The sequence below is a fragment of the Corythoichthys intestinalis genome, chromosome 2 (genome assembly GCF_030265065.1).
Source record: "Corythoichthys intestinalis isolate RoL2023-P3 chromosome 2, ASM3026506v1, whole genome shotgun sequence".
In the NCBI taxonomy this organism is placed as follows: Eukaryota; Metazoa; Chordata; class Actinopteri; order Syngnathiformes; family Syngnathidae; genus Corythoichthys; species Corythoichthys intestinalis.
Genome location: NC_080396.1, coordinates 15008563 through 15032752, shown reverse-complemented (window position 1 = coordinate 15032752; position 24190 = coordinate 15008563). Strand labels below are relative to the sequence as shown.

Here is a 24190-nt window from a genome sequence, read left to right as displayed (position 1 = left end):
TTTATTATTCAATCAAAAAATAAGTTGTTTAAAAAATGTATTTTCAAAAAGAAAACTCACTTCAATCAGGCCCGGATCTAGGTTTACCCACCAGAGTGGGCACTAAGAAAACTTGAGGGGGCACCCCCAATGCAGGCTTTTTTTTTACCCTCTGCATTTCTCCAGGCTTGGGACCAGCGCAAGTAGGACACTGGCTTGTGTCCCGTTGAGGCTCCATTAATTTTTGGGGGGTTTGTTTTTTGTTTTTTTTCATTTATCTATCTACTTATTCTCACTGTCGGCGTGATGTCACGATGACGTCATCTCGCATAGCAACGTGTCGCCATTTTGAGATGGGGGCACACACAGGTAAACATCCGTGAACAAACGTCTGAAATTCATATATTTCAGCTGTGTTTTGCGTCTTTTTTTTATTAAAAACGTCTTAAACATGACTTATTATCACGAGTCACTGCTGACAGACGCGAGGAGGCGATACAACTTAAAATTAGCGTGTATTGGCCTGCAAATCTGCCCATACAAAGACGCAGCTGATAACTGGATAAACAATCCAAAGGAATTTCCTGAAGTGGAGTTCGGTAACATCTACAACTACCTCATAAAGTCACCCAGTAAGTTGACCTTTACCAATTACGTGGAATATGTACTGTAAGGAACTAAGAAAACTGGTAGTATATACGGAGTGATCATTTCTGCCGTAACCGGTAATTCGCCTCCAAGCTTTATTTAGCTGTGAACACGTCACGGCAAAATAACCAATTGCCACCAGGCCAATAATATACCGATTGACCGATCAGAGCAGTTCATAGCAAAAGAAAAATAACGCTTTGCAAGTTGTCAGTTACGGTAATAATAAAAATGCTTAGTCTATTGAATCCTAGCAGCTAATTGGGGCAAGAAAAATCGATTAAAGTTTACTCACCAGTAATAAAACGTCAGCTGCAAACGTACAGTTGTGGTCAAAAGTTTACATACACATGTGAAGAACATAATGTCATGGCTCGCTTGAGTTTCCAGTTATTTCTACTACTCTGATTTTTCTCCGATAGAGTGATTGGAACAGATACTTCTTTGTCACAAAAAACATTCATGAAGTTTGGTTCTTTTATGACTTTATTATGGGTTAACAGAAAAAGTGATCAATTCTGCTGGGTCAAAAATATACATACAGCAACACGAATTAGCAATTTCTTGTGAGTGATTATTAACTTGAACAATCATTGACTTGAACAAGTCAGGAAAGTCACTTGGAGCCATTTCAAAGCAGCTGCAGGTCCCTAGAGCAACAGTGCAAACAATTGTTTGTAAGTATAAAGTGCATGGCACTGTTTTGTCACTGCCACGATCAGGAAGAAAACGCAAGCTATCACCTGCTGCTGAGAGAAAAGTGGTCAGGAGGGTGAAGATTCAACCGAGAATCACCAAAAAGCAGATCTGCCAAGAATTAGAAGCTGCTGGAACCCAGGTGTCAGTGTCCACAGTCAAGCGTGTTTTGCATCTCCATGGACTGAGAGGCTGCCGTGCAAGAAGGAAGCCCTTGCTCCAAAAGCGGCACCTTAAGGCTCGACTGAAGTTTGCTGCTGATCACGTGGACAAAGATAAGACCTTCTGGAGGAAAGTTCTGTGGTGAGAAGAAACAAAAATCGAGCTGTTTGGCCACAATGCCCAGCAATATGTTTGGAGGAGAAAAGGTGAGGCCTTTAACCCCAAGTACACCATGCCTACCGTCAAGCACGGTGGTGGTAGTATTATGCTGTGGGGCTGTTTTGCTGCCAATGGAACTGGTGCTTTACAGAGAGTAAATGGGATAATGAAGACGGAGGATTACCTTCAAATTCTTCAAGATAACCTAAAGTCATCAGCCCGAAGATTGGGTTTTGGGCGCAGTTGGGTGTTCCAACAGGACAATGACCCCAAACACACATCAAAAGTGGTAATGGAGTGGCTAAATCAGGCGAGATTCAAGGTTTTCGAATGGCCTTCCCAAAGTCCTGACTCAAACCCCATTGAGAACTTGTGGACAATGCTGAAGAAACAAGTCCATGTCAGAAAGCCATCAAATGTAACTGAACTGCACCAATTCTGTCAAGAGGAGTGGTCAAAGATTCAACCAGAAGCTTGCCAGAAGCTTGTGGATGGCTACCAAAAGTGCCTTATTGAAGTGAAAATGGCCAAGGGACATGTTACCAAATATTAGCGCTGCTGTATGTATATTTTTGACCCAGCAGATTTGATCACTTTTTTCTGTTCACCCATAATAAAGTCATAAAAGAACCAAACTTCAGTTTTTTTTTGTGACAAAGAAGTATCTGTTCCAATCACTTTATCAGAGAAAAATCAGAGTTGTAGGAATAACTGGAAACTCAAGAGAGCCATGACATTATGTTCTTCACAAGTGTATGTAAACTTTTGACCACAACTGTAAATGTGCCTGGATTTAGGTTCCCACCGTCTTCTTTTACTGTTCCTCAATTAATTGCTTTCAGCCATTTGCTTGTCCTTTTCTTCTCACGAGGAAGAATAAAGAACTTCAAATGCGGCTCCGAACTCTTCCTTGTGTTACAAACCTCAACACGGCAACTTTTAGTCATTCCGATGGAAAAAAAGACCGCAAATAAGACAAAAGTTCAACGCGTTTGTACTTCAATAAAGGACAGAGCAACTGCTTGTGACTCGTGTTTTGCCCCCATTTCAATACGGCGACGCTTTGTTGTGGCTGGTGACATCATTAATGCCCGGATGTCCGACTGCGAGAATGTGTCTGGAGGAGAGAGAGGAAGCGCGCGGATAACAAATGAGGTTGGAAAAACAGCTTGTTTTGGTGATTGCTTGTTCGGCGTGGTTGCGGCCAACAGTAACCGTTAATCCTGCAATAAAAACAGTAGGTGAGACCAACTCTCCGTGCGTTCTCTATATCCAGTGCGACGCTAAATAGAGACTGTGCCGTCACGATAGTCGTGGCTATGAACACCTTTCTCGTATCAACGACTCTACAGACGTGGCTATGTCTAAGCAGGTTTATTAACACTCAAAAGGGTGAAACTAAAGAAAACAGACAAAACAACACAATCAAATTATGCACAATATATGAAATCGCATATGTACTGCCCTATCTGTAGCAAACTGCATATGAAAATATGAATAAACAATTAGCAGAGCGCCCGAGACGCCATTTTGCCGACCCTCTAACTCGTGGGTAATTAGCATATCACAAGTTTCATGCTAAGTAAATCTGTCTCACTTTTTTAGCACTGAAGTACACACAATTCACATATTTACGTTTTTAAACATTTAAACAATACATACCGGCGATGCAACCTCAAATTCAAGGCAAAGTGGTCACAGAGATGGTGCGAACTGACTGCGGCCGTCGTCGTGTGATTCCCTACTGAACAACTACTGAACATCCGTGTGACAGTTTCTTTCAAATAAAGTGCACACGGGATGCAGTAAATTAAGGCGTCCACTAGATAATGCTAATAAGACGTAAAAGCAATAAAACTCAGGTATTCAATCACCAAACCCATCAATCTTTTATGCATAACAGAACACCGACATTTTGATTGGGTGGGCACGACTCACATTCAACGAAAAATTTTAATCAATGGAAAAGTTTTTGCATGCGAAAAAATATTTGAGATCGAAAAATTTGCATTTGAACTCTTAATTTTTCATGGAAAAAGTTTTCTTTGATTTAAGCAATCCTTTTGCATATTATGGGTAGGACATTTGTGTCTAAATAATTTAATCCCAAAAAAAGAAAAATATTTTCAATCAAAGAAAAAAAATCATTTGAAAAATAAAATTGCCCTCCCCTAATTTTTTTTTGTGGAAAATTATATGCAAAGCAAATGACCTAAGTTGCAAGTCACATGATCTGTTTGAAAAATAATTTTGACCCATTGTGAAAATATATTTTTTGTTCATTTCATTCATTTTTGTTGCAGTTTTATTGCTTTGCAACTTTTATATATAGGAAAGTCAATTACATGCAATGACACTTTACGGCCACCAGGGGGACCTGGCCCCCTCTTAAAATCCGCTTATGGGCAAAGGGGCAGGTGCTCAAGCACCCTCCGCCACCCCCTGCACATGCCTGATACACGTGCTTTTTGTGGAAAATAATTAAATTTTTGTTCTGATGGTAATAATGTTGAGCTGTGGCTGTGGGTTTAGGCTCACCTAAAGGATGGCGTTTATTCTGATTTGAATTACAATATTTTTCTTTTTTTTTTCTTTCTTTTTTTTAAACCCAGTGTCCCAATTTGCTAATATGTTTTGAAAAATAAAAATACTGTTCAATGGAAAAAAAGTTTATTTTATTTTATTTTTTTTCTTACCCACTCATCTCAAACTAACACATTTTAGAGCTGTAATTGCAATACCGTGATAATTCGGTTTAAGGTTTAGAGTTGCCGATCGATCAGGTCTGATCACGTCATTTTCAAAGTATCGGAATCGGCAAAAAAATATCGCCCATGCCATTTTTAATATATATATATATATATATATATATATATATTTTTTTTTTAAATAAAATCGTTTTCTAATTGTATTTAACGTTACAGACATAATATGTTACACTCATCCAGAGTCTTTAGTTCAGGCTTAAGGTAGGGGTTAGCAAATGTATCCCGATAATGGTGGTAATTTTTTTTTTTTTTTTTAAATGTATCATGTTAAAATATTTAATGCAATTAATGCATGCGCTGCACCACCCACTCACGCATTGTCGCGCTCAATCTGTAAAGGCACCGTTTTACCTATATAGAGAGATAAAAGGCAGCGTAAAATGAGTAAAGTGATTTTTGGCAGCCTTTGGAGCCATTTTTTAATTGGCTAATGTCTTACAATCCCTCTCCCTAGAATTAGAAATATCATGGAAAGCAATGTGGGGACACAAGGTAGCAATTAATCATTTTCTTAACACCTTAAATTATTTCCCAACGCAGAGAAGCTATATCAATTGGCAGCACTACGCACAGTCATGGTTCCACTTCCCATCATGCATTTGGGCATGGCTACAGTATCATTTACTGAAAGCTCAACAAATACACTAGATGGCAATATTTAGTCACAATATACAAAGTCACAAGTCTTTCTATCCGTGGATCCCTCTCACAGAAAGAATGTTAATAATGTAAATGCCATCTTGAGGATTTATTTTCATAATAAACAAATACAGTACTTATGTACTGTATGTTGAATGTATATATTCGTCCGAGTTTTATTCATTTTTTCTTAATGCATTGCCAAAATGTATGTGATCGGGAAAAATTATCGGGAATGATTGGAATTGGAGTTGGAATTCTGACTTTAAAGTTTAAAGTCAGAATTCTGACTTTGAAGAGAGGATTCTGACCAGCCGTCTTTTTCTTCACTGGCCCTGCTCCTCTTCCGTAATATGACCTACTGTAGCTACATGATAATTACAATATAAATGTTTTTGAATTGTGTAAACATTGTGCAAATACACATTGAAGTGTGAGGAAGCTGTGGCGCGTCTCCTCCAGCAGGGCGCCATCGAGCTCTTTGTCCACAGTCTGAGACAAGGCAGCGTACGTAAGTTGTGCTAATGTTATTGTTGTGTCTCGGAAACAGGACGCTTTTGTAGAAGACGGCCGACGCTACTGTTGCTGGACACAGTGGACGATTCGCGGCTTTAATGTAAGTCGTCGTGTGTAATTCGTTCGATAGAATACCCAAGACAACGACAAAGTTGGCGACGAGCTGGCGGCTAGTTGGTGCGCATGCTAAAGTTAGCTAGTAAGTTTGCCAACTGCACAAGTTAAATCGTCGACCAATAACAATAAAAATATGTTCAAAATATCGGATTCTTACGATGGCATCGATTGGACTACCAGGTTGACCTAATTTTACAAGTGATACTCCGTAAACTGCTGTTTAGCTATTAGCTTATCGTTCGTTCGTCAGACGCCTTTTAACACTTGTGTAGAATCTAACTTCCAGTGAACAAACCACTGACACTGAAACTGCTTTAAGTGGCATTCCCACAATATTTATTCACTACTAACTAATTTTTAAAACTTCAATTCCTCAGGAAAGAAGTTTGTTGTGTTCGCCGGTGTTGTCTGCTAGCGTCGATGTTAGCAGCTAGCTTGTTCGCGTAAATGCTGTTGCCTAGAATGGACCTGTTGAACCCTCAGTACCTGGACAAGATGAACAACAACATCGGGAGACTGCACTACGGAGGTGATTTTCTCATGCTGCTATATGGGTCTCTCTCCACAACTTGCTCTTATAATACAGCTAAGAGAACTATTCTGATTTTTTTTCCAAGTAGGGTTCACGTATTACACTCAAACCTGTGTGGTAATTGCAGTGATATTAACGCCCCCCACACTGCTAGTCTCTACAAGTTTCCGTTCTATTTCCGTGTGACTTTGCTACTTTATAAACAGTGTAGTCTGAATGTCCTACTGCACTATCAAAATGCTGCCTGAATGTCCTACTGCACTATCAAAATGCTGTCAGAATCATCACAATAATTTATTGTTCTATCTTCATCTGAATGTGAGGTGACGCCAGACATTTCTTGGCCTGGTCAAGAAATGGTTTAGGATTTTTGTCAAACCCTAAAAGAATATCAATCTGATAGTTGGACTACATTTAACAAATTGGCTACCATTGATGACAGCAGATGTCCTATGCATTTTAACTGAAAGGGCTTTCTGTCAATTCCAGTGAAGAATTTAAAAGATTAACCCTTAGATGCACAAGTTACTGGACCCTACATAAGTGGGTCAAAAATGACCCATATTAAAACCAATGTGTTTTTATGCCATTTTGGTGAAGAATTATCACTTGTATATTAATTAGTATGATATTTAGGGCCACACAAGAATGATTTCATGCTTGAAATATCTTTATGATTCAATTAACATTTTTTGGAAAAAAAAAAAAAACAACAGCAATAGACTTCATCCTTCCTTGTATTTTATCATCAATGATGAAGAGCTCCCATGCATCTTTTTGGTGAGACAGCGGTGCTAAGCCCTTGTGGAGGCACTGACCGATTTATGAGGATATTGTGGCTCTGTGTTCTGCCCTGGGTGGGAGGTAATTCTTTCTAGTAAGAGCCCTACCATCCCATTCTGTTGGCCATGATTTGGACACTTTCTTCTTCAGAGGACACATAAGGGGAGTCTTATGAGTCAGAATTATCCTGTTCAGTTGGATTTCCAGGTGGACAACTGCCACTGCCACCTGGACAATAGTCTCATCATCTGAAATTTCGGACACTTGAGTCCAAACCCGTCACTGCTCTCCATCATCCAACATCTGTAGGACCATTTCAGCTGTAAATCTAGCACAAATCCGATTTTTTCGTGTTTTTCCGACTCGTCTGAACGGGAAAAGTTGCATAAAAGTGGACCATTTTCAAATTCTATCCAGGTCACTTTCGTATGTGGTTAAAATCCCATCCGGGCCACATTTGTCCAGAATGTGGCTGCGTTCCGAACTGTCAAGTCTCCCAAATTGTGCATCAGCGTTAGCGCCTAGCTTGAGCGCGGCTTTTGGGGAAGGAGCGGGCTTGACAAGTCATAAAAAAATAAAAATGGGTTGAGAAAAAGCCTGAGAATGCTCGGTTTTCTCTCTGCTCCAATACTCCTGCGCATGCAGGCCAGTTTGCTCGGCGCATCTCCGACTGCAAATTAAAGCGCGTGTGTGATACTTCAACAGGTTCAATAGACAAAGGCAGTCTGAATGGGTACGCCAAAAAAAAAAAAACAGATGACAAAAAATCGGAATTGTGCATTAGGACCGGCGGTATGAACCTAGTCTTAGTTAGCTAGCTATTTATGAAGTAGGTTAATTTGTTGATAAATAATAATAAAAAGTCATGAAAGACACGCACACAAAATACTATATGGACATAATACTTACAATACACGTATCAGCTCTTGCTGTGTAAAATAATCTTCTTAAGGGATGTCACTTTTTACATACCTAGTCTGTGTGGTCTACGGTAAATTTTTTCCTGACAGCCAAAGTTGATAAGAATGAAAGATTCCCATTGGATTCCATAGAAAATGCATGTGGGTCATTTTTGACCCACTTGTGGAAGCTTAGAGTACTAATACAAAAATGACAATTTCTTCAAATGTATAAAAAGTTCATCAAAAATTTGAATGGCATTGTATCAAGAACATGTTTTTGAGGAATACCTGAAATATGAATTGATAACTATTTTTCATTCTGAAGATATTTCAAGAAAACAACCTCACCGGGTCATTTTTGACCCACTTATGCATCTAAGGGTTAAAACTCGGGCATTTTGCAGAAATGTCACATGAGCACATGTAAGAAAGGAAACCAAATATAATCACATGTTGCAATGCATGTTTCCCCGTATGTTTTCAAAGGATCGGAGGCAGAAGTGCTGTAGAACAGTTGTGTCATACAGATTTGCTTTGAAAAATGTGTCTTGATAGCTGATGGGGGCAGGGGGCATGTTTTGCTTTTCCATAATGCCGGTCCTTCTTCAAGTCAAGTTCAGCTTTATTGTCAAGTATGCATATACACTCACCGGCCACTTTATTATGTACACCTGTCCAACTGCTCGTTAACACTTAATTTCTAATCAGCCAATCACATGGCGGCAACTCAGTGCATTTAGGCATGTAGACATGGTTTAAGACAATCTCCTGCAGTTCAAACGGAGTGTCAGTATGGGGAAGAAAGTTGATTTGAGTGACTTTGAACGTGGCATGGTTGTTGGTGCCAGAAGGGCTGGTCTGAGTATTTCAGAAACTGCTGATCTACTGGGATTTTCACACACAACCATCTCTAGGGTTTACAGAGAATGGTCCGAAAAAGAAAAAATATCCAGTGAGTGGCAGTTCTGTGGGCGGAAATGCGTTGTTGATGCCAGAGGTCAGAGGAGAATGACCAGACTGGTTCGAGCTGATAGAAAGGCAACAGTGACTCAAATAACCACCCGTTACAACCAAGGTAGGCAGAAGAGCATTTCTGAACGCAAAGTACGTTGAACTTTGAGGCAGATGGGCTACAGCAGCAGAAGACCACGCCGGGTGCCACTCCTTTCAGCGAAGAACAGGAAACTGAGGCTACAATTTGCACAAGCTCATCGAAATTGGACAATAGAAGATTGGAAAAACGTTGCCTGGTCTGATGAGTCTCGATTTCTGCTGCAACATTCGGATGGTAGGGTCAGAATTTGGCGTCAACAACATGAAACCATGGATCCATCCTGCCTTGTGTCAACGGTTCAGGCTGGTGGTGGTGGTGTAATGGTGTGGGGAACAGTTTTCTTGGCACTCTTTGGGCCCCTTGGTACCAACTGAGCATCGTTGGAACGCCACGGCCTACCTGAGTATTGTTGCTGACCATGTCCATCCCTTTATGACCACAATGTACCCAACTTCCGATGGCTACTTTCAGCAGGATAATGCGCCATGTCTTAAAGTTGGAATCATCTCAGACTGGTTTCTTGAACATGACAATGAGTTCACTGTACTCAAATGGCCTCCACAGTCACCAGATCTCAATCCAATAGAGCATCTTTGGGATGTGGTGGAACGGGAGATTCGCATCATGGATGTGCAGCCGACAAATCTGCAACAACTGTGTGATGCCATCATGTCAATATGGACCATACTCTCTGAGGAATGCTTCCAGCACCTTGTTGAATCTATGCCACGAAGAATTGAGGCAGTTCTGAAGGCAAAAGGGGGTCCAAACCATTAGTAGCATGGTGTACCTAATAAAGTGGCCGGTGAGTGTATGTAGAACATACAGCACAGATGAAATTGCTTTCCCCTCTCCACATGTGCAAACACAGAGCAGAAAAGAAATAAAGAAATAATAATAGATAAAGAAAATAATAGATAATAATAGATAACAATAAAATAGCAACTGGACTATGTACAAACAAAAATAAATATATTAAAATGTAATATGTTGCAAAAGATATGTACAAAAGTGACTTGAAGTGAGGTAGTGCATTTTCAAGAGGGAAAGAAATAGCAGCTGAGTATAACAGTCCTGAGTGAATATTAAAGTGGGGTAGTGCATTGGATGGCAGGGGATGATGGAAGGGGGGTTATCTTATTTGGCAGAAGGTAGAGGGTTGGGAAAGGGTAGTGCAGGGAGAGAGTTCAGAGCCCTGACAGCCTGGTGGAAGAAGCTGTCCTTGAACCTGCTGGTTCTGGCCCGGAGACTCCCCTGTCTTCTCCCCGACGGCAGCAATCTGAAGAGGCTGTGGGATGGGTAGGGTGGGGTCACCTGCGATCCTGGTGGCTTTGTGGATGAGGCGGGAGGGGGGCACCGATGAGCTTCTCAGCTGCTCTCACGACGCGCTTCAGGGTCTTGCGGCAGGCCACGGTAGAGGTGCCATACCACACGGTGATGCAGCTGGTCAGGATGCTCTCGATGGTGCCCCTGTAGAATGAGAGCAAAAATAAAAGTCAAGATGAATAGGTCTAACGGTCATGGAAATCCATTTGATTTGAGAGGCATTTGAACCATTTGAAACCCCGGGGAGGGGGCCGGGGCTCTTGCTCTCCTGAGTTTCCAGACGAAGTACAGGCGCTGATTGGCTTTTTTGGCCAGTGATGCGATGTTCTGACTCCAGGAGAGGTCCTCGCTGATGTGCACGCCCAGGAACTTGGTGCTGCTCACCCTCTCCACTGCAGCACCTTTGATCATTAATCTTAATGTGCTACATTCAGTTCAATTCACGGAGTCAAATTAATTTTCTTTTCTCAAAACTTGGTCAAAAATATTGAACACGTGTGAATTGAACCCCAACTCAAAAACAGCCTATTTATCTTTATGTGTACGAGTGTGTTTCAGGCCCAAATGCTACATTGCATGATGGATTGTTAGGTCTACCAATCATTTATAGACAATTTATTAATTGCAACATTTCCTTACTGTTTGCTCTGGTTGGTGTATTCTGTTTTGATTTTAAAATTCTTTTCAACAGATGAATCCAGGACTCCCTCGCTGCCCTCGGCTATATTATCAAACATTACTGGTCCACCTCCGCTCTGCCCAAGCAAACGGAAGTATGACGACGAACAAAAGGACCAAATGAATTGTGACGATGACCACATGACCAAAATGAGCAGATTGTTTGCCACTCACCTGTAAGTTTTTTTTTTTTTTTTGTGGAAACGCTGAACCCTCTGCTTCCTTGTTTAAACTATGCACCACCACTTTGAAGCCTTTGTTTTCCCAAATTCCAAAAATATGATTGACAGGTTTGTTGGGGACTCTTAATTTGCCTTGAGGAATAATTGTATGTGACGATGGGTCTTATCTATGTTTCTATTATTTAGCTCTTGTACAGTCCCTGACAAAAGTCTTGTCGCTTATCCATTTTTTAGAAACAATTGCTAATAACCTGACTTTTAATTATTCAATTGGTTTCAGAAATAGCTCATATGAAAGCTAAGACCCTCCCAAATTATGTTTAATGTACAAAAATATATTTGTTTGAATTTTTTCCACTGAAAAAAGATCATTTAATGAAGACATAAAGATCAAATTTTGGCAAGACAAAAGTTTTGTCGCCTACAGAAAGTAGTGTGAAAATTGAACAAAAAATGTACTTCAAATACAAAAATGTTACATAAGCGAATTAAGTAGTGATGCTGTGAGATCCAAATTTTAAGATTTTGTATGACCTCCATGGGCTTGAAGGACTGCATCCATGCGGGTCGGCAAGGATTAATACAATTTATTGATGAAGTCATCAGGAACATCAAAGAAAGCAGTCTTGCCTGCCACCCACAGTTCATCAACATTCTTGGGTTTCGTCTTCCATGCTTCCTCTTCCATTCTACCCCAGACATGCTCAATGATGTTCATGTGTGGTGACTGGGCTGGCCAGTCCTGGAGGATCTTGATCTTCTTTGCCTTGAGGAGCTTTGAGGTAGAGATTGAAGTATGCGATGGAGCACCATCCTGCTGCAGAATTTGTCCCTTTTTATGGTTAAGAATGTAAGAGGTACTGTAGCTAAGATTTGTTGATATTTCAGACTATTTATGTTGCCTACCACCCTGCAGATCTCTCGCACACCCCCATACTGGATGTAACCCCAGACCAGTTTTTGCCACCACCAAACTTCACTGTTTTCTGAGTGAATCTCGGATCCATGCGGGCTCCAGTAGGTCTCCTGCAATACTTGTGGCGACTGTGGTGTAATTCAATGGAAGATTAATCTGAACAATCCACCTTTTGCCACTTTTCCAGCATCCATCCTTTTGACAGGCTGTGGGCCTTGGCAAATGCCACACGGTTTTTTAATTGTCTGCACCCTGAGAGATAAATAGTCTGTATATAACAAATCTTAGCTGCTTCTTACATTCCTAACCATAAGAAGGGACAAATTCTGCAGCAGGATGGTGCTCCATCACATACTTCAATCTCTACCTCAAAGTTCCTCAAGGCAAAGAAGATCAAGATCCTCCAGGACTGGCCAGCCCAGTCACCAGACATGAACATCATTGAGCATGTCTGGGGTTCTGCTTTCTATGATGTTCCTGATGACTTCATCAATAAATTGTATGAATCCTTGCCAAACCGCATGGATGCAGTCCTTCAAGCCCATGGAAGTATTAAATATTAAATTTGGATCTCACAGCACCACTACTTGATTCGGTTATGTTATGTAACATATTTTTGTATTTGAAGAACATTTTTCGTTCAATTATGACACTTTCTGTAGGCGACAAAACTTTTGTCTTGCCAAAATTTGCCCCTCACGTCTTCATGAAATGATAAATCTTTTTTCAGTGAAACAAATACATTTTTGTAGATTCAACATCATTTGGAAGGGTCTAAACTTTCATATGAGCCATTTCTGAAGCCAGTTGAATCATTAAAAGTCAGGTTATTAGCAATTGTTTCTGCAAAATGGATAAGACTTTTGTCAGGAACTGTAGTTTACGGCTATTAGCTCCATTGATATTTCATATGGTGGTGATTTTTTTTATTTTTTAAATTGTCTTGGCCAGGGCTCGTACCTCTCCTGGAGACAATCACAATGAGCACTGGAGCCTGAGGCACAGTCCAATGGAACACATCAGCTCTTCCTCCAATGGTCTCCATGGGAACCATCTGTATGCTTCCATTTCTGGCTTTGCTGTGGAAGAGCCACTGGCTCTGACCAAAAGTAGCCTTGACAACGCTGTCGGGGGCAAGGAGATGTCTGTAGTCAGTACAGCTGTTGAGCGGCAGCAGGTACGATAGTCAAACAGTCCTGCTTGCTCCCAAGGGTATGATATACAGTTGTCTGAAAAAGTGTTAAAACATATATAATTTAGTATATCCGAGTTGAATTTTTTTAGCCCCACACAGGCTAGATCTAGGCATGTGCCGGTATGAGATTCTGACGGTATGAGGACCTTAAGCTAAAATATCATGGTATTGCAATTACAGCTCTGAAATGTGTTACTTTGAGATATCTGGGTTAAAAAAAAAACAGTACTGGGTTGAACAGGATTTTTATTTTTCAAAACATATTAGCAAATTGGAACATAACTATAATGTTAAAATTAAAAAAATAGCTGAAATATCCTATATAAAATTAAAATAAATGCAGTCCTTTAGGCGGGCCTAAACAGTCACAGCTCAACATTATTACCATCAGAACAAAAATGATTGAATTATTTTCCATAAAAAGCACGTGTGTATGACTCGTATTGAATTATTTTCCATAAAAAGCACGTGTGTATGACTCGTATCATGTTTACATTATACACGCTTTCTCAACACAGTTGCCAGAGAGAAAACACCACGTTTTACTACTGCTAGACAGACTAAACACGCTGGAGTTAACTTTCGTAGCTGGTGGGAAACATTCATGACAGTCTTTACTAACTTTTTAATTTTGCATAAATGCAAAATCATATTGAACGTATTGCCTCCTTGGCAGCCACCCTTCTCCAACATGTTTTACATGTCAGTTGGCTCTCCTCTAAGCCACGGCCGTCTGTAACATTTCTGTAATCAAAGTATTCCCATACCAGCGATTTAGTTTTCTCTGATGGGGGGAAAAAGTTCAGGAGTTTCACCTCCTCCAGCCATCGTGTAGCACAGCTGACTAACTGACACTCAGGGATTTCTCCCTGCATTTTTGGGGCATAAAAAACGGCTAATTCCACAGGGACGTTATGATGGAAAATTTTGGCGGTTTTGAAACCGTGACATTTTCATACCAAGGTATACCTTTAATCCGGTAATCGGCACATGTCTTGCTAGATACTGCACCACCTGTTCCCAACAAAGAAATCACCAATACTGACAAAAATTTCAATGACTTTGAATTGAAATATTTCAGTGTGACAAACATACCAAAAAAGATAAATCGGCAAGAGGGTAAATACTTTTTCCACACTACTTAATGGAAGATTTGTGCTTGAATGACTATTATGCTTGGTAGGTCAAGGACCTAACCACCTAATATACATTCACTAACCAAATATATTTTTATGCCCACCTTCAGAATCGCCCCTCTGTTATCACATGTGCACCTGCAAGCAATCGCAATTGTAAACTCTCTCACTGTCACATGAATGGCTGCTCTCCGAGTCCAACCTCAGATGAGAGGAAGACCAATGGTAAGCGCTTTCATTAGTACCAATATTTGCCAATATTACTTTTTGCGTTATAGAAACATGGGTGTCCATGGTTTACCTAACCTGAATCGTGTTATTTTAAACAGAAGATACGCTTTGCCCTGATGTAAAACTATTCTGTATTATAATGTCATGCAACGCAACAAAGTGAAAATCATAATGTGGCATATAATTTCAGTCGCCATTTTTCAGGTTAATAATAGCTGTCACTGAATAGGTTTGCTTTTACGTCAAACTGACTCCATAAAGAGCCAGGTGGATGCAGGTTTTCTTTCCAACCAATGAAGAGGACACATTTTGACCAATCTGATCACTTACATGGGTAATCAGCTAAACTTTGTCAAGTGCTGCTTGTTTCAACTGAAAATTTATTGGTTAAACTGTTTGCGCGGTATCGATTGGAACAAAATCCAGCACCCACTTGGCCCTTTGTGGAATTGGTTTGACACCAAGATAAAGAAAAGAAAATGGTTGAATACCTATTTTACCACTAGGTGTCACACTTGTCCTGTCCTGTCAGCTAAAGTATGTTTGCGATTATATTTAACCCCATAATTGTTAGGGCAGCCCATGTAGAAATTCAAATTACTGAAGTTTAATTGAATAACATTTTCTGCTCATGGTGTATTATCTACTGTAAAAGTATTATATGCAAATGTACAGTGCCATAAAATCTTACTTTTTGAGCATATTTTCCCTATTGTGATAATCCAAGTAAACATTATGCTGCTATTAAATGGTGATTATATTCATCAAGGAAAAAAACATTGAAATTAACTCAAGCCCTGTATATAAACAATTTACTGTGGCTTATTAACATTTTTTAGGGAGGTTTGTTGTAATTTCGAACAGATAACACCTAAGCCCGATTATTCTGCAGCCAGTGTAATTATACCAAAGCATTTCAAAATAGAACATTATACCAGCAGTCAAAAACATTGTTGGTAGTGCATACTAGGGCTGCAACTATCGAATATTTTAGTAATCGAGTAATCGACTGAAGATTCTATCGATTAATCGAGTAATCGGATAAAACAAATATATTTTTAGGTGAAGAGCAATTATAAATATACATGAGAAAACAAGACATTTCATCTAATCTTGAACCATTTTCAGTCAATCAATGTCTTTATTTTCGATGTATATTGTAGCTAGAATTAAAAAAAAAAAAAAAAAGACTAATTCACTGCTTTCACTCAAAAAGCTTTTAGATCTTATTTTAAAAGTTAGGATTTTTTCCCACGTGTTTCAATTGAATTTCTCTTTGTGTCAAGCCATTTTTAAGTTCTAGTTAAGTTTTAAGTTAGTCTAAACTGTAAGTCCTGATAGGATTTTGAGTTTTTGCAGTGTTTAAAATAAATGTATGATACAGGCTGTACTGGAGCACATTAGGGACCAGTGCTACTTGGTGTTTTATCCAGCAATGACTACTGAGCTAAAATTGATAGTTAGCATGATTAAGTTTTTATTTTACACCCTCATCACTCCACAATGCTATGTTATGTTAAAGCCTGTATGTAAGACACGTTATCCCACGCAACGACAGTGGTCATAATTAATTGAAACCTAGTCCTCCGCAGGGCTAACTTTACATGAGCTAGTAGCGACAGTAACGTTAATCTTATATATTAGCGCTTAGCGCTCTTTATTAGCGCTTAGCGCTGTACTGCTTTAAGATGGCGGCTGTTTGATAACGCTGCCCAGACGCGGCCGAGTCTGTCATTGCGCATCTAGTTCAACATACATGTGATCTTTATGAGACGCATCAGACGCTAGCTGTTACCAACTTAGCATCGTGCGGGCTAGTATTTGGCAACGTCGGCGTCATTTGTGGCGGCTGTCAGCTGCAGTAAGTTTTTTTTTCCCCTTCTTCCTCTCCGCACGTGACAGCGCGTTGTCCCGCATTAAAAGTAGTCCGAGCAAAACCTGATGCTTAGAGCTGTCAAAATAAACGATTACTCGAGGTGAATAAAATTACTCGGATCAGTTTTTAAACTCGAGTTACTCGAGTTGCTCGAGTACTCGTTTCAGCTCTAGTGCATACCTGTCAACCCGAGGCCGTTGGCAATCTTACAAATAGTGACATATACCACTAATCTTTCAACGTTTTATATAGTGTGCAATATGAAACAAAAGTAAAACTCCATTTTTAAAATAATATGAATTTATTGGTAATATTGTCACATATAACCATCTTCAGCTACATCATAATTACTGAAATTTAACAGTGACTTTTGTTATAATTGTATGTAGCGCTTTTGGCAATTTCTATCATGCCATTTGATGGCTGCACTTCATGGCACTTCTTGACTTGAAGGTAGTTCGTTAGAGTGTCCAATTGTAAATTAAAATGGTCAATTGATAAAATTAACTTACCGATACAATCTTCGAGTCAGGGAAAATTTCTTTTGCCTATTCTGAGAAGTGATCAGCAATAGTTGCAGGCTAATTGTGTTCGGCAACAAATTGGGAGAACAAAATCTCTGCTTTCGTCACCTTTAATTCTGCAGACTGCATCTTTATGACCAGTGTCGTTAATCTTACTTTAAAAAAAGTAATTAATTACAGTTAGAAATTACTTCTCCGAAAAAGTAATTGAGTTAGTAACTCAGTGACCTGAATGTAAGATTAATTAGTTTCTTGGCAAAGTAACTGGTGTTCCCGTTCATGTTTTTTTTCTTCATTTTTTCAAAAAAACAAAACATAATTAAAAAAAAAAAAGAAAAAAACATACTAACCTTTGCTATGTTTGGAAGTCATTTAATGTTGTGAATCAACCGTTAAAGTTGTTAAAATTGCTCCCGTTTTTGCATTAGTTCCCTCTGTCTACTTTCGACATGTGAAAGTTTTAAAACGGTTTCATCAATTAAAGATCGATTCAAGTCAAGATTTTGCCAATTTAGGAGTATTTTAGACAAAAAGTAACTTAGGTTCGCTATGAAGGTTCACTGCAACAGAGCCTTTCCGAGAAGTCTACTGCTTTAAGATGGCGGTTGTTTACTAATGCCGCCGAGTCTGTCATTTCGCATCTAGTTCTATATGTTTATGATATCTAATGTAGCATCAAGTGGGCGTAGATTGTAGGCTGTCGACTAGAGTCAGGAAATATTGGAGCCACCTACGCTAGCATCGCGTTTGCAGCAGCGTCACAACACTCTTCCCTCCTTCCTACTCCAGCTCTTCTTTCTCCGTGCCTCTGACTTTTGTTGCGGCATTCAACCAATGTAGTAACGCATACTACCCTAACGCACATTGTCTCGTTGCCGAAACGGTGACAAAATCCGAACGGAGAAAACAAAACGTAATGCACGAAAAACGTTTGAACGTACGGCGTACACATTTAAAAATTAGTGCTCACTTGTACAAATTACGCGGAAACCGTACAACTTGACAGTCTAATGGTGTCGGGCCACTTTGCTACTACAGGACTTGCTGTGATGAAGGGAACCCTAATTTAAATCATATTGCCACTTCAAAACAACACTTCAAAACTACACCTAACAATTGATCAATAAAACTTTCACTGCCAAGTTTCAAACGGGATTATCTCGGAAGCATAGAACAATGTTGGAAAATTTAATGGACAAGACACTTGTGAATTTTGCTTCTTTTAAGAGGGCAACAAGTACAAAAGTACTTGAATACATACACATGCACATTTCTGTATTTTAACACCCACATTTTTGTTTCAGCTAACACAATTTGCGATCCTGTGATTGAGGAACACTTCCGCCGTAGCCTGGGAAAAAACTACAAAGAAGCAGAACCCGCGGCCAACCCAGCGTCCAACTCTGTCTCCATCACAGGCTCTGTGGATGACCACTTTGCCAAAGCACTTGGAGACGCTTGGATCCAGATCAAGGCCAAAGGTGGGGGTCACCAGGCCCCAGAAGCAGATTCATGAATAGGTGAAAAAAAGCTTCTAATCAAAAGGTCAGCTTCACTATCTTTTCTTGCCGAGTATCAAATCTCTGAAGCCAAGAACAAATGGAAGACCCGTTTTTTTCGTCTTCAAGAATTTAAGGTCCGCTATTTATCCGACTTCTTGCCTTAACAACAGAACAATTCAGCAGTAAAGGAATGATGGCTGAATTAGATCCTGTGTTAGCTGTGACATTTATAAATGGATAGATTTTTGCATTGATGATGAGAAAAGCAAAACAAACGAGAAATTGTCACTTTTTTCATACCTAATGTTATTTTCCTACCTGAATTTGTAGCCAAAGAAATTTCTCCCTGCCTTTCTCAGCACATAAGTCTTCATGATTTAATGGATAAATGCGTTCAGCTACATTGTTTCAGATATAAATCCATACTGCTTTTCTTGTCTATTTAATTGGAAATATGTTACCGTCTCATTTGGACTATAGCATTTCTTATGGTGTAAGATCTAGCAGGTTCTCTGTAGTTGTTTTATTTTTAAAACCATTTCCCCGCTACTTTTTATTATTATTTTTTTTTTTAACTATAAAAATTAATTGAGACTTAATATACTAGATTAATCGACACTCTGTCTCTGAACTGGACTCCACTCCTCTATTAAATATAGTTCCCTGTGTGTGCTCTATTATGTAGTAATCTAATCCTAATAGATGTCTATAACTCAAAAGCATGTTTCAAATAGCTGGATTCTATCACAAACCTTTGGTAAATATTTACTCAGAATTTATTTTTTATCTAACATTGTAGAAAATACTTACTGCTGGTACAGTTGTACTCAATATATATTTTTTGTATCTGTTTCACATGGCAAGGAGGTGTGTGTGTGCATTTTGGAATTCTCTTTAAACCACAGCCTCTGGAAAGGTTGTCTGAATGCAGTTTGCTAGGCAACATTTTGTCGTGACTCTGCGTAGCTGGATGCTACACCTTCGTATGAGACTGAAAGTGACTAAATAGGAACTTCTGTTAGCTTTGGGCCTATTTATTCTGGGCATATTTGTTTCTTGGACATTAGTAAAACAAAATTTTCAGATTATTTTTTTGTTCACACGGAGGCATAAATGCATTTGTCGTGTGATGTGTTTAACTCAACATTTGGCTACAGAACTGACAGAATTGTCACCCCTTACCGTCAGCAACTAATCATAATTTTAGGGTGTTTTGAGGGACTAAACTGACTAAAACGCAGTCATCGTGTGACTTGTAGAAAATGTATCTTCCACGTAGATTTAGTTTGTTTAGTCAAATAGAAAATTGTTTGACATGATCACAGACTCATCTTGATGTGCTTTCCAACATTGATTGACTGGGGATCTTAATTCTATAAATGAAAAATTATATATATTAATGTACCCGTAATGGTCATTGAATCCCCATACATTTGTATTATCATTTTTTTTTGTGGCTGTTACATGCATTCTTCTCTGATATTTTACCATTCTCTTACGTGACCATCATTGCGCAGCGCGGAATGATCTTGTGTATTTTGTTTATTGTGTGAGGCTTGTTCTTATGTAGCATGGAAGTTCCCTATTCTCTTACCATGCATTTCATCTTTTGTTTCACTTGATTACTCTCCCCTTAGTTAAGAGATGAACGTGCAGGAACACATCATTTTGTTTGAAAAGCTCGGCAAAGTGTCATGTCTGCAAGAACAGTGTGTTGGAGGGAGGGATTGTCACCGATTTGACTTGTTTGACACAAGCAGATTTTTCAGTCAAATGTTTAGGGTATCAACTCATTATTTAATTTCTTTATAATGACAGACTATCACGAAGACATTTTGCAAAACCTACCTGTCATGTATCTCCTACATACAGCAGAGAGGGAAATCGATGCATTTGGGGACTTGGGTCCATATTTCTCTGGAAGAAAATACCACTGTTTTATAATGAATGTCTTCCAAATAAAAAGAGAAAATACTTAACATTGTGTTTTTCTTGTTTCTTCAATTCACAGCACGAGTGTTTTCTGAGGACTGTAAAACATTCACTTGGCATTCAAGGGTGAACTATTTTTGGCCTTTTAAGTGCTTCTGATGAAGAGCAGGCTTTTACTCTTGATTGTGCCACAGCAATTTAGCACAACAAATTATGTACCCAGTATGTACTGCCGTTGTCTTGATGTTTCTGTTTTTTTAGGCAAAAACAACAACAACAAACAATTGGACTGAAAAGCACTTGTTAAACACGAACAGGTATGTTATCAGACAAAGGGTGTTGAACAACAGATTTAAAAAACAAATATATGTACGGTGGTACCTCGACATACGATCGCTTCGACGCACAATCTTTTCGACATCCGACGTAAAATTTGACTCGCCATTTGTTTCTACATATGACAGCGCCGTAGTTTGTTTTCCCGCAAGACGGTCGCACGGCGGATTTTCTTGTGAGAGAAAGCAACATGAGTTCTAAGAAGGTTGATGCACGTGGTGAAAAAAGGAAAAAAGTGACGCTTACCATTGAAATGAAGATGGAAATGATAGAAAAAGGAGCGTGGTGTGCGCGTCCGTGAACTGGCTCAGCAATACGGCCGTAGAATGTCTTATGACCTCGACGGTCCTCCTCTTACCAGGCGTTTCTTCTTTTAACAGGTTTCTCAATTTGTCTATTTGTTCATCTCGCATCCATTTAGTTAATTTTGTAGGGATTGATGTTTGTTCTTTGCCAAACCATTAATCCCATGCTTACTTAACCCTTTTCATGAATCATGGTAAAACTGTCTTTCTACATTTTTGTGGGTCCTGCTGATAATTCACGGGTGGCTCAATAATGTTAATAATGTCTGTATCAAATTAAACTGCTCAATTTGGTTTTCTGTTATCTTCTCCAATATATGGTAATGACTTTGCGTTGTGTTTTAAACTCTATCTCAATGTCACGTCAGCCACGTGGTGCGTTCAGAAACAGCACGAAAAACACATCCGCCACATTAGTATCCGATTCGTTGCATTATTACAGGAACTATTATTATTGTACTGTATTATTATTCCGATTTTTATTTATAATTTATTTGTTTTACTATGTGTAATTCCCATTTGTAATAGTACCTGCAGTATTTATGAAGGATTTAGTGTGGGTTTTCGGGCTGTGGAACCAATTAATGGAATTATGAAATTATTTGGAATTATCTATGGTAAAATCCTGCTTGACATACAGTGGGGCAAATAAGTATTTAGTCAACCACCAATTGTGCAAGTTCTACTTGAAAAGATTAGAGGCCTGTAATTGTCAACATGGGTAAACCTCAACCATGATAGACAGAATGTGGAAAAGAAAAACAGAAAATCACATTGTTTGATTTTTAAAGAATTTATTTTCAATTAGAGTGGAAAATAAGTATTTGGTCACCTACCAACAAGCAAGATTTCTGGCTGTCAAAGAGGTCTAACTTCTAACGAGGTCTAACGAGGCTCCACTCGTTACCTGCATCAATGGCACCTGTTTTAACTCATTATCGGTATAAAAGACACCTGTCCACAACCTCAGTCAGTCAGAGACGTGGCTGGGTCTTTCAGCATGACAATGATCCCAAACACATAGCCAGGGCAACAAAGTAGTGGCTTCATAAGAAGCATTTCAAGGTCCTGGAGTGGCCTAGCCCGTCTCCAGATCTCAACCCCATAGAAAATCTGTGGAGGAAGTTGAAAGTCCGTGTTGCCCAACGACAGCCCAGAAACATCACTGCTCTAGAGGAGATGTGCATGGAGGAATGGGCCAGAATACCAGAAACGGTGTGAAAAGCTTGTGAAGAGTTACAGAAAACGTTTGGCCTCAGTTATTGCCAACAAAGGGTACATAACAAAGTATTGAGATGAACTTTTGGTATTGACCAAATACTTATTTTCCACCATGATTTGCAAATAAATTCTTGTGATTTTCTGCCCCCCCCCCCCCCCCCCCCCCAAACACACACACACACATTCTGTTTCTGTCTCTCATGGTTGAGGTTTACCCATGTTGACAATTACAGGCCTCTATAATATTTTCAAGTGGGAGAGCTTGCGCAATTAGTGGTTGACTAAATACTTATTTGCCCCACTGTACGACCATTTTGACTTACAATCAAGGTGCTGGAATGAATTAACTTCGCATGTAGAGGTACCACTGTAATTGTTTTTGCATTTAGCTCTAAGCGCCCTAGATTGGACGTCTTGTGTTGTGACGCTTCTAAAGTAGAGCTGTTGTAAAGTTTACGGTAGTCATGTTGTCATTGCTACCAGCAGATGGCAGCGTTCAATCACTATCTAGACATTTCTGTCCACTGACGCTCTAACAAAGACTAACGTGGTCTTTCAGGTGATATTGGCATGGATGCAGTATATTTTCACCGTGTCTGATAATTATGAGTAAGTGCATGTTGCATACCAAACGAGCTAGAGGTAACCAAGAGAGACATTGCGTCAATGCTCAGCAAATTTTTTCCTATTGTTCCTGTCTTACATGAAGACACAGGCTTGGGGCGTTTTGTTTCTGGATACAAATACTACATACAGAATAAAATGTAATGAGCAGTCCATTTCTCTACCCCTATTATGAAAGTTGTATTACTCAGCACCATTTATAATTATTCCAAGGAAAAAATCTCTTTAAGTTGTTACTCTAACCTTCGGCTCAAATGAGCAATAGACCATTGCCCCGAAAAGATTACACCTAGCCTTTGAAGTACCAAGCCTTTCAAGCAAAACTACCATGCCTCATGATTACAGATAAAACGTCCACATTTTTCTGTTGATGTAAAACTGGCAGTTGCACAAACCTACAAAGACATCAGATTTTATTGGCGGTCTGACATGAAAATAGTGTCTAAATCAAGACGACACATCAGGGTCAAGCCAATTTCATCTTGGCCTCTTTCAGTACATGGCGGCCACCAGGAGCGTGACATCTTAAGGACGGGTCGCCTAGTCGCTTTTTTCTGTTGTAACAGGATGGACTGTGCCACACTAAGACATGGTCAAAACACTTCTCTCGATTTTCTCTTCATGGTTACGTAAAAGCCAAGGACCAACAACTAGGCTCCATGCAGCACAGCGTCACTTTGCATGTGCTACTAAGTTCTAATTAATCCAATTGGATGAATGTGTGATTTTACTATAGGCTAAAAAGGGAAACGTGGCCCTTGTTGCATCATACATGTTAGTTTGCATATTAGTCACAAATGGCTGATGGAATGTGGCTGTTCCCATAATTCCACATTTGCTGTGCCTGAATAGAATGCACGCCGATCTGCAAGCATCCCTGAGCGCTCAATGGCTGGGGAGTTTGCATGATTGCCTGTAGATTATTTCAACATTATCTGTTCCTCCTCTTCACCGTCTTATTTCAGTCGCTCTCTGCTGATGATAGGATGCGCACACATCCTTGGGCCAGAGAATCTAAAATAGATTATACAAGCAACTGGAGTAGATGCACAGGGGGAGGAAGTGGCTCACGGGCAGATTTGAGTCATGCTGGCAAGATCATGCACCCTGAGATGACAGCCTAACACACCAGATCAGAGTACGTCATTTGTAAAATGCAGCCCCAGCCTCTCAATTGGTTGCTTGCATATAGATTCACCTTTAATATACAAACATATTCTTCCTTTAAATGTCTTGCGTGGTTGCAGACAC

General features: G+C 39.5%; 1 protein-coding gene across 2 annotated transcripts; it reads left to right on the top strand.

Moving 5' to 3' along the window:
* Nucleotides 1-5344: 5344 nt before the first annotated feature.
* On the top strand, nucleotides 5345-20833 carry LOC130912403 (transcription cofactor vestigial-like protein 4). 2 transcript variants are annotated; one of them, XM_057830465.1, is made up of 7 exons: nucleotides 5345-5399; nucleotides 5602-5667; nucleotides 6062-6213; nucleotides 10973-11135; nucleotides 13009-13234; nucleotides 14499-14613; nucleotides 18324-20832. In XM_057830465.1, the coding sequence occupies exons 3-7, from the start codon at nucleotides 6132-6134 to the stop codon at nucleotides 18533-18535; spliced, it is 798 nt and encodes a 265-aa protein (XP_057686448.1). In that variant the 5' UTR covers nucleotides 5345-5399; nucleotides 5602-5667; nucleotides 6062-6131; the 3' UTR covers nucleotides 18536-20832. The 2 variants fall into 2 exon arrangements, with proteins under 2 accessions (XP_057686448.1, XP_057686449.1); XM_057830466.1 differs by lacking the exons at nucleotides 5345-5399; nucleotides 5602-5667 and adding an exon at nucleotides 5414-5562 and having other exon boundaries at nucleotides 18324-20833.
* Nucleotides 20834-24190: the final 3357 nt, after the last annotated feature.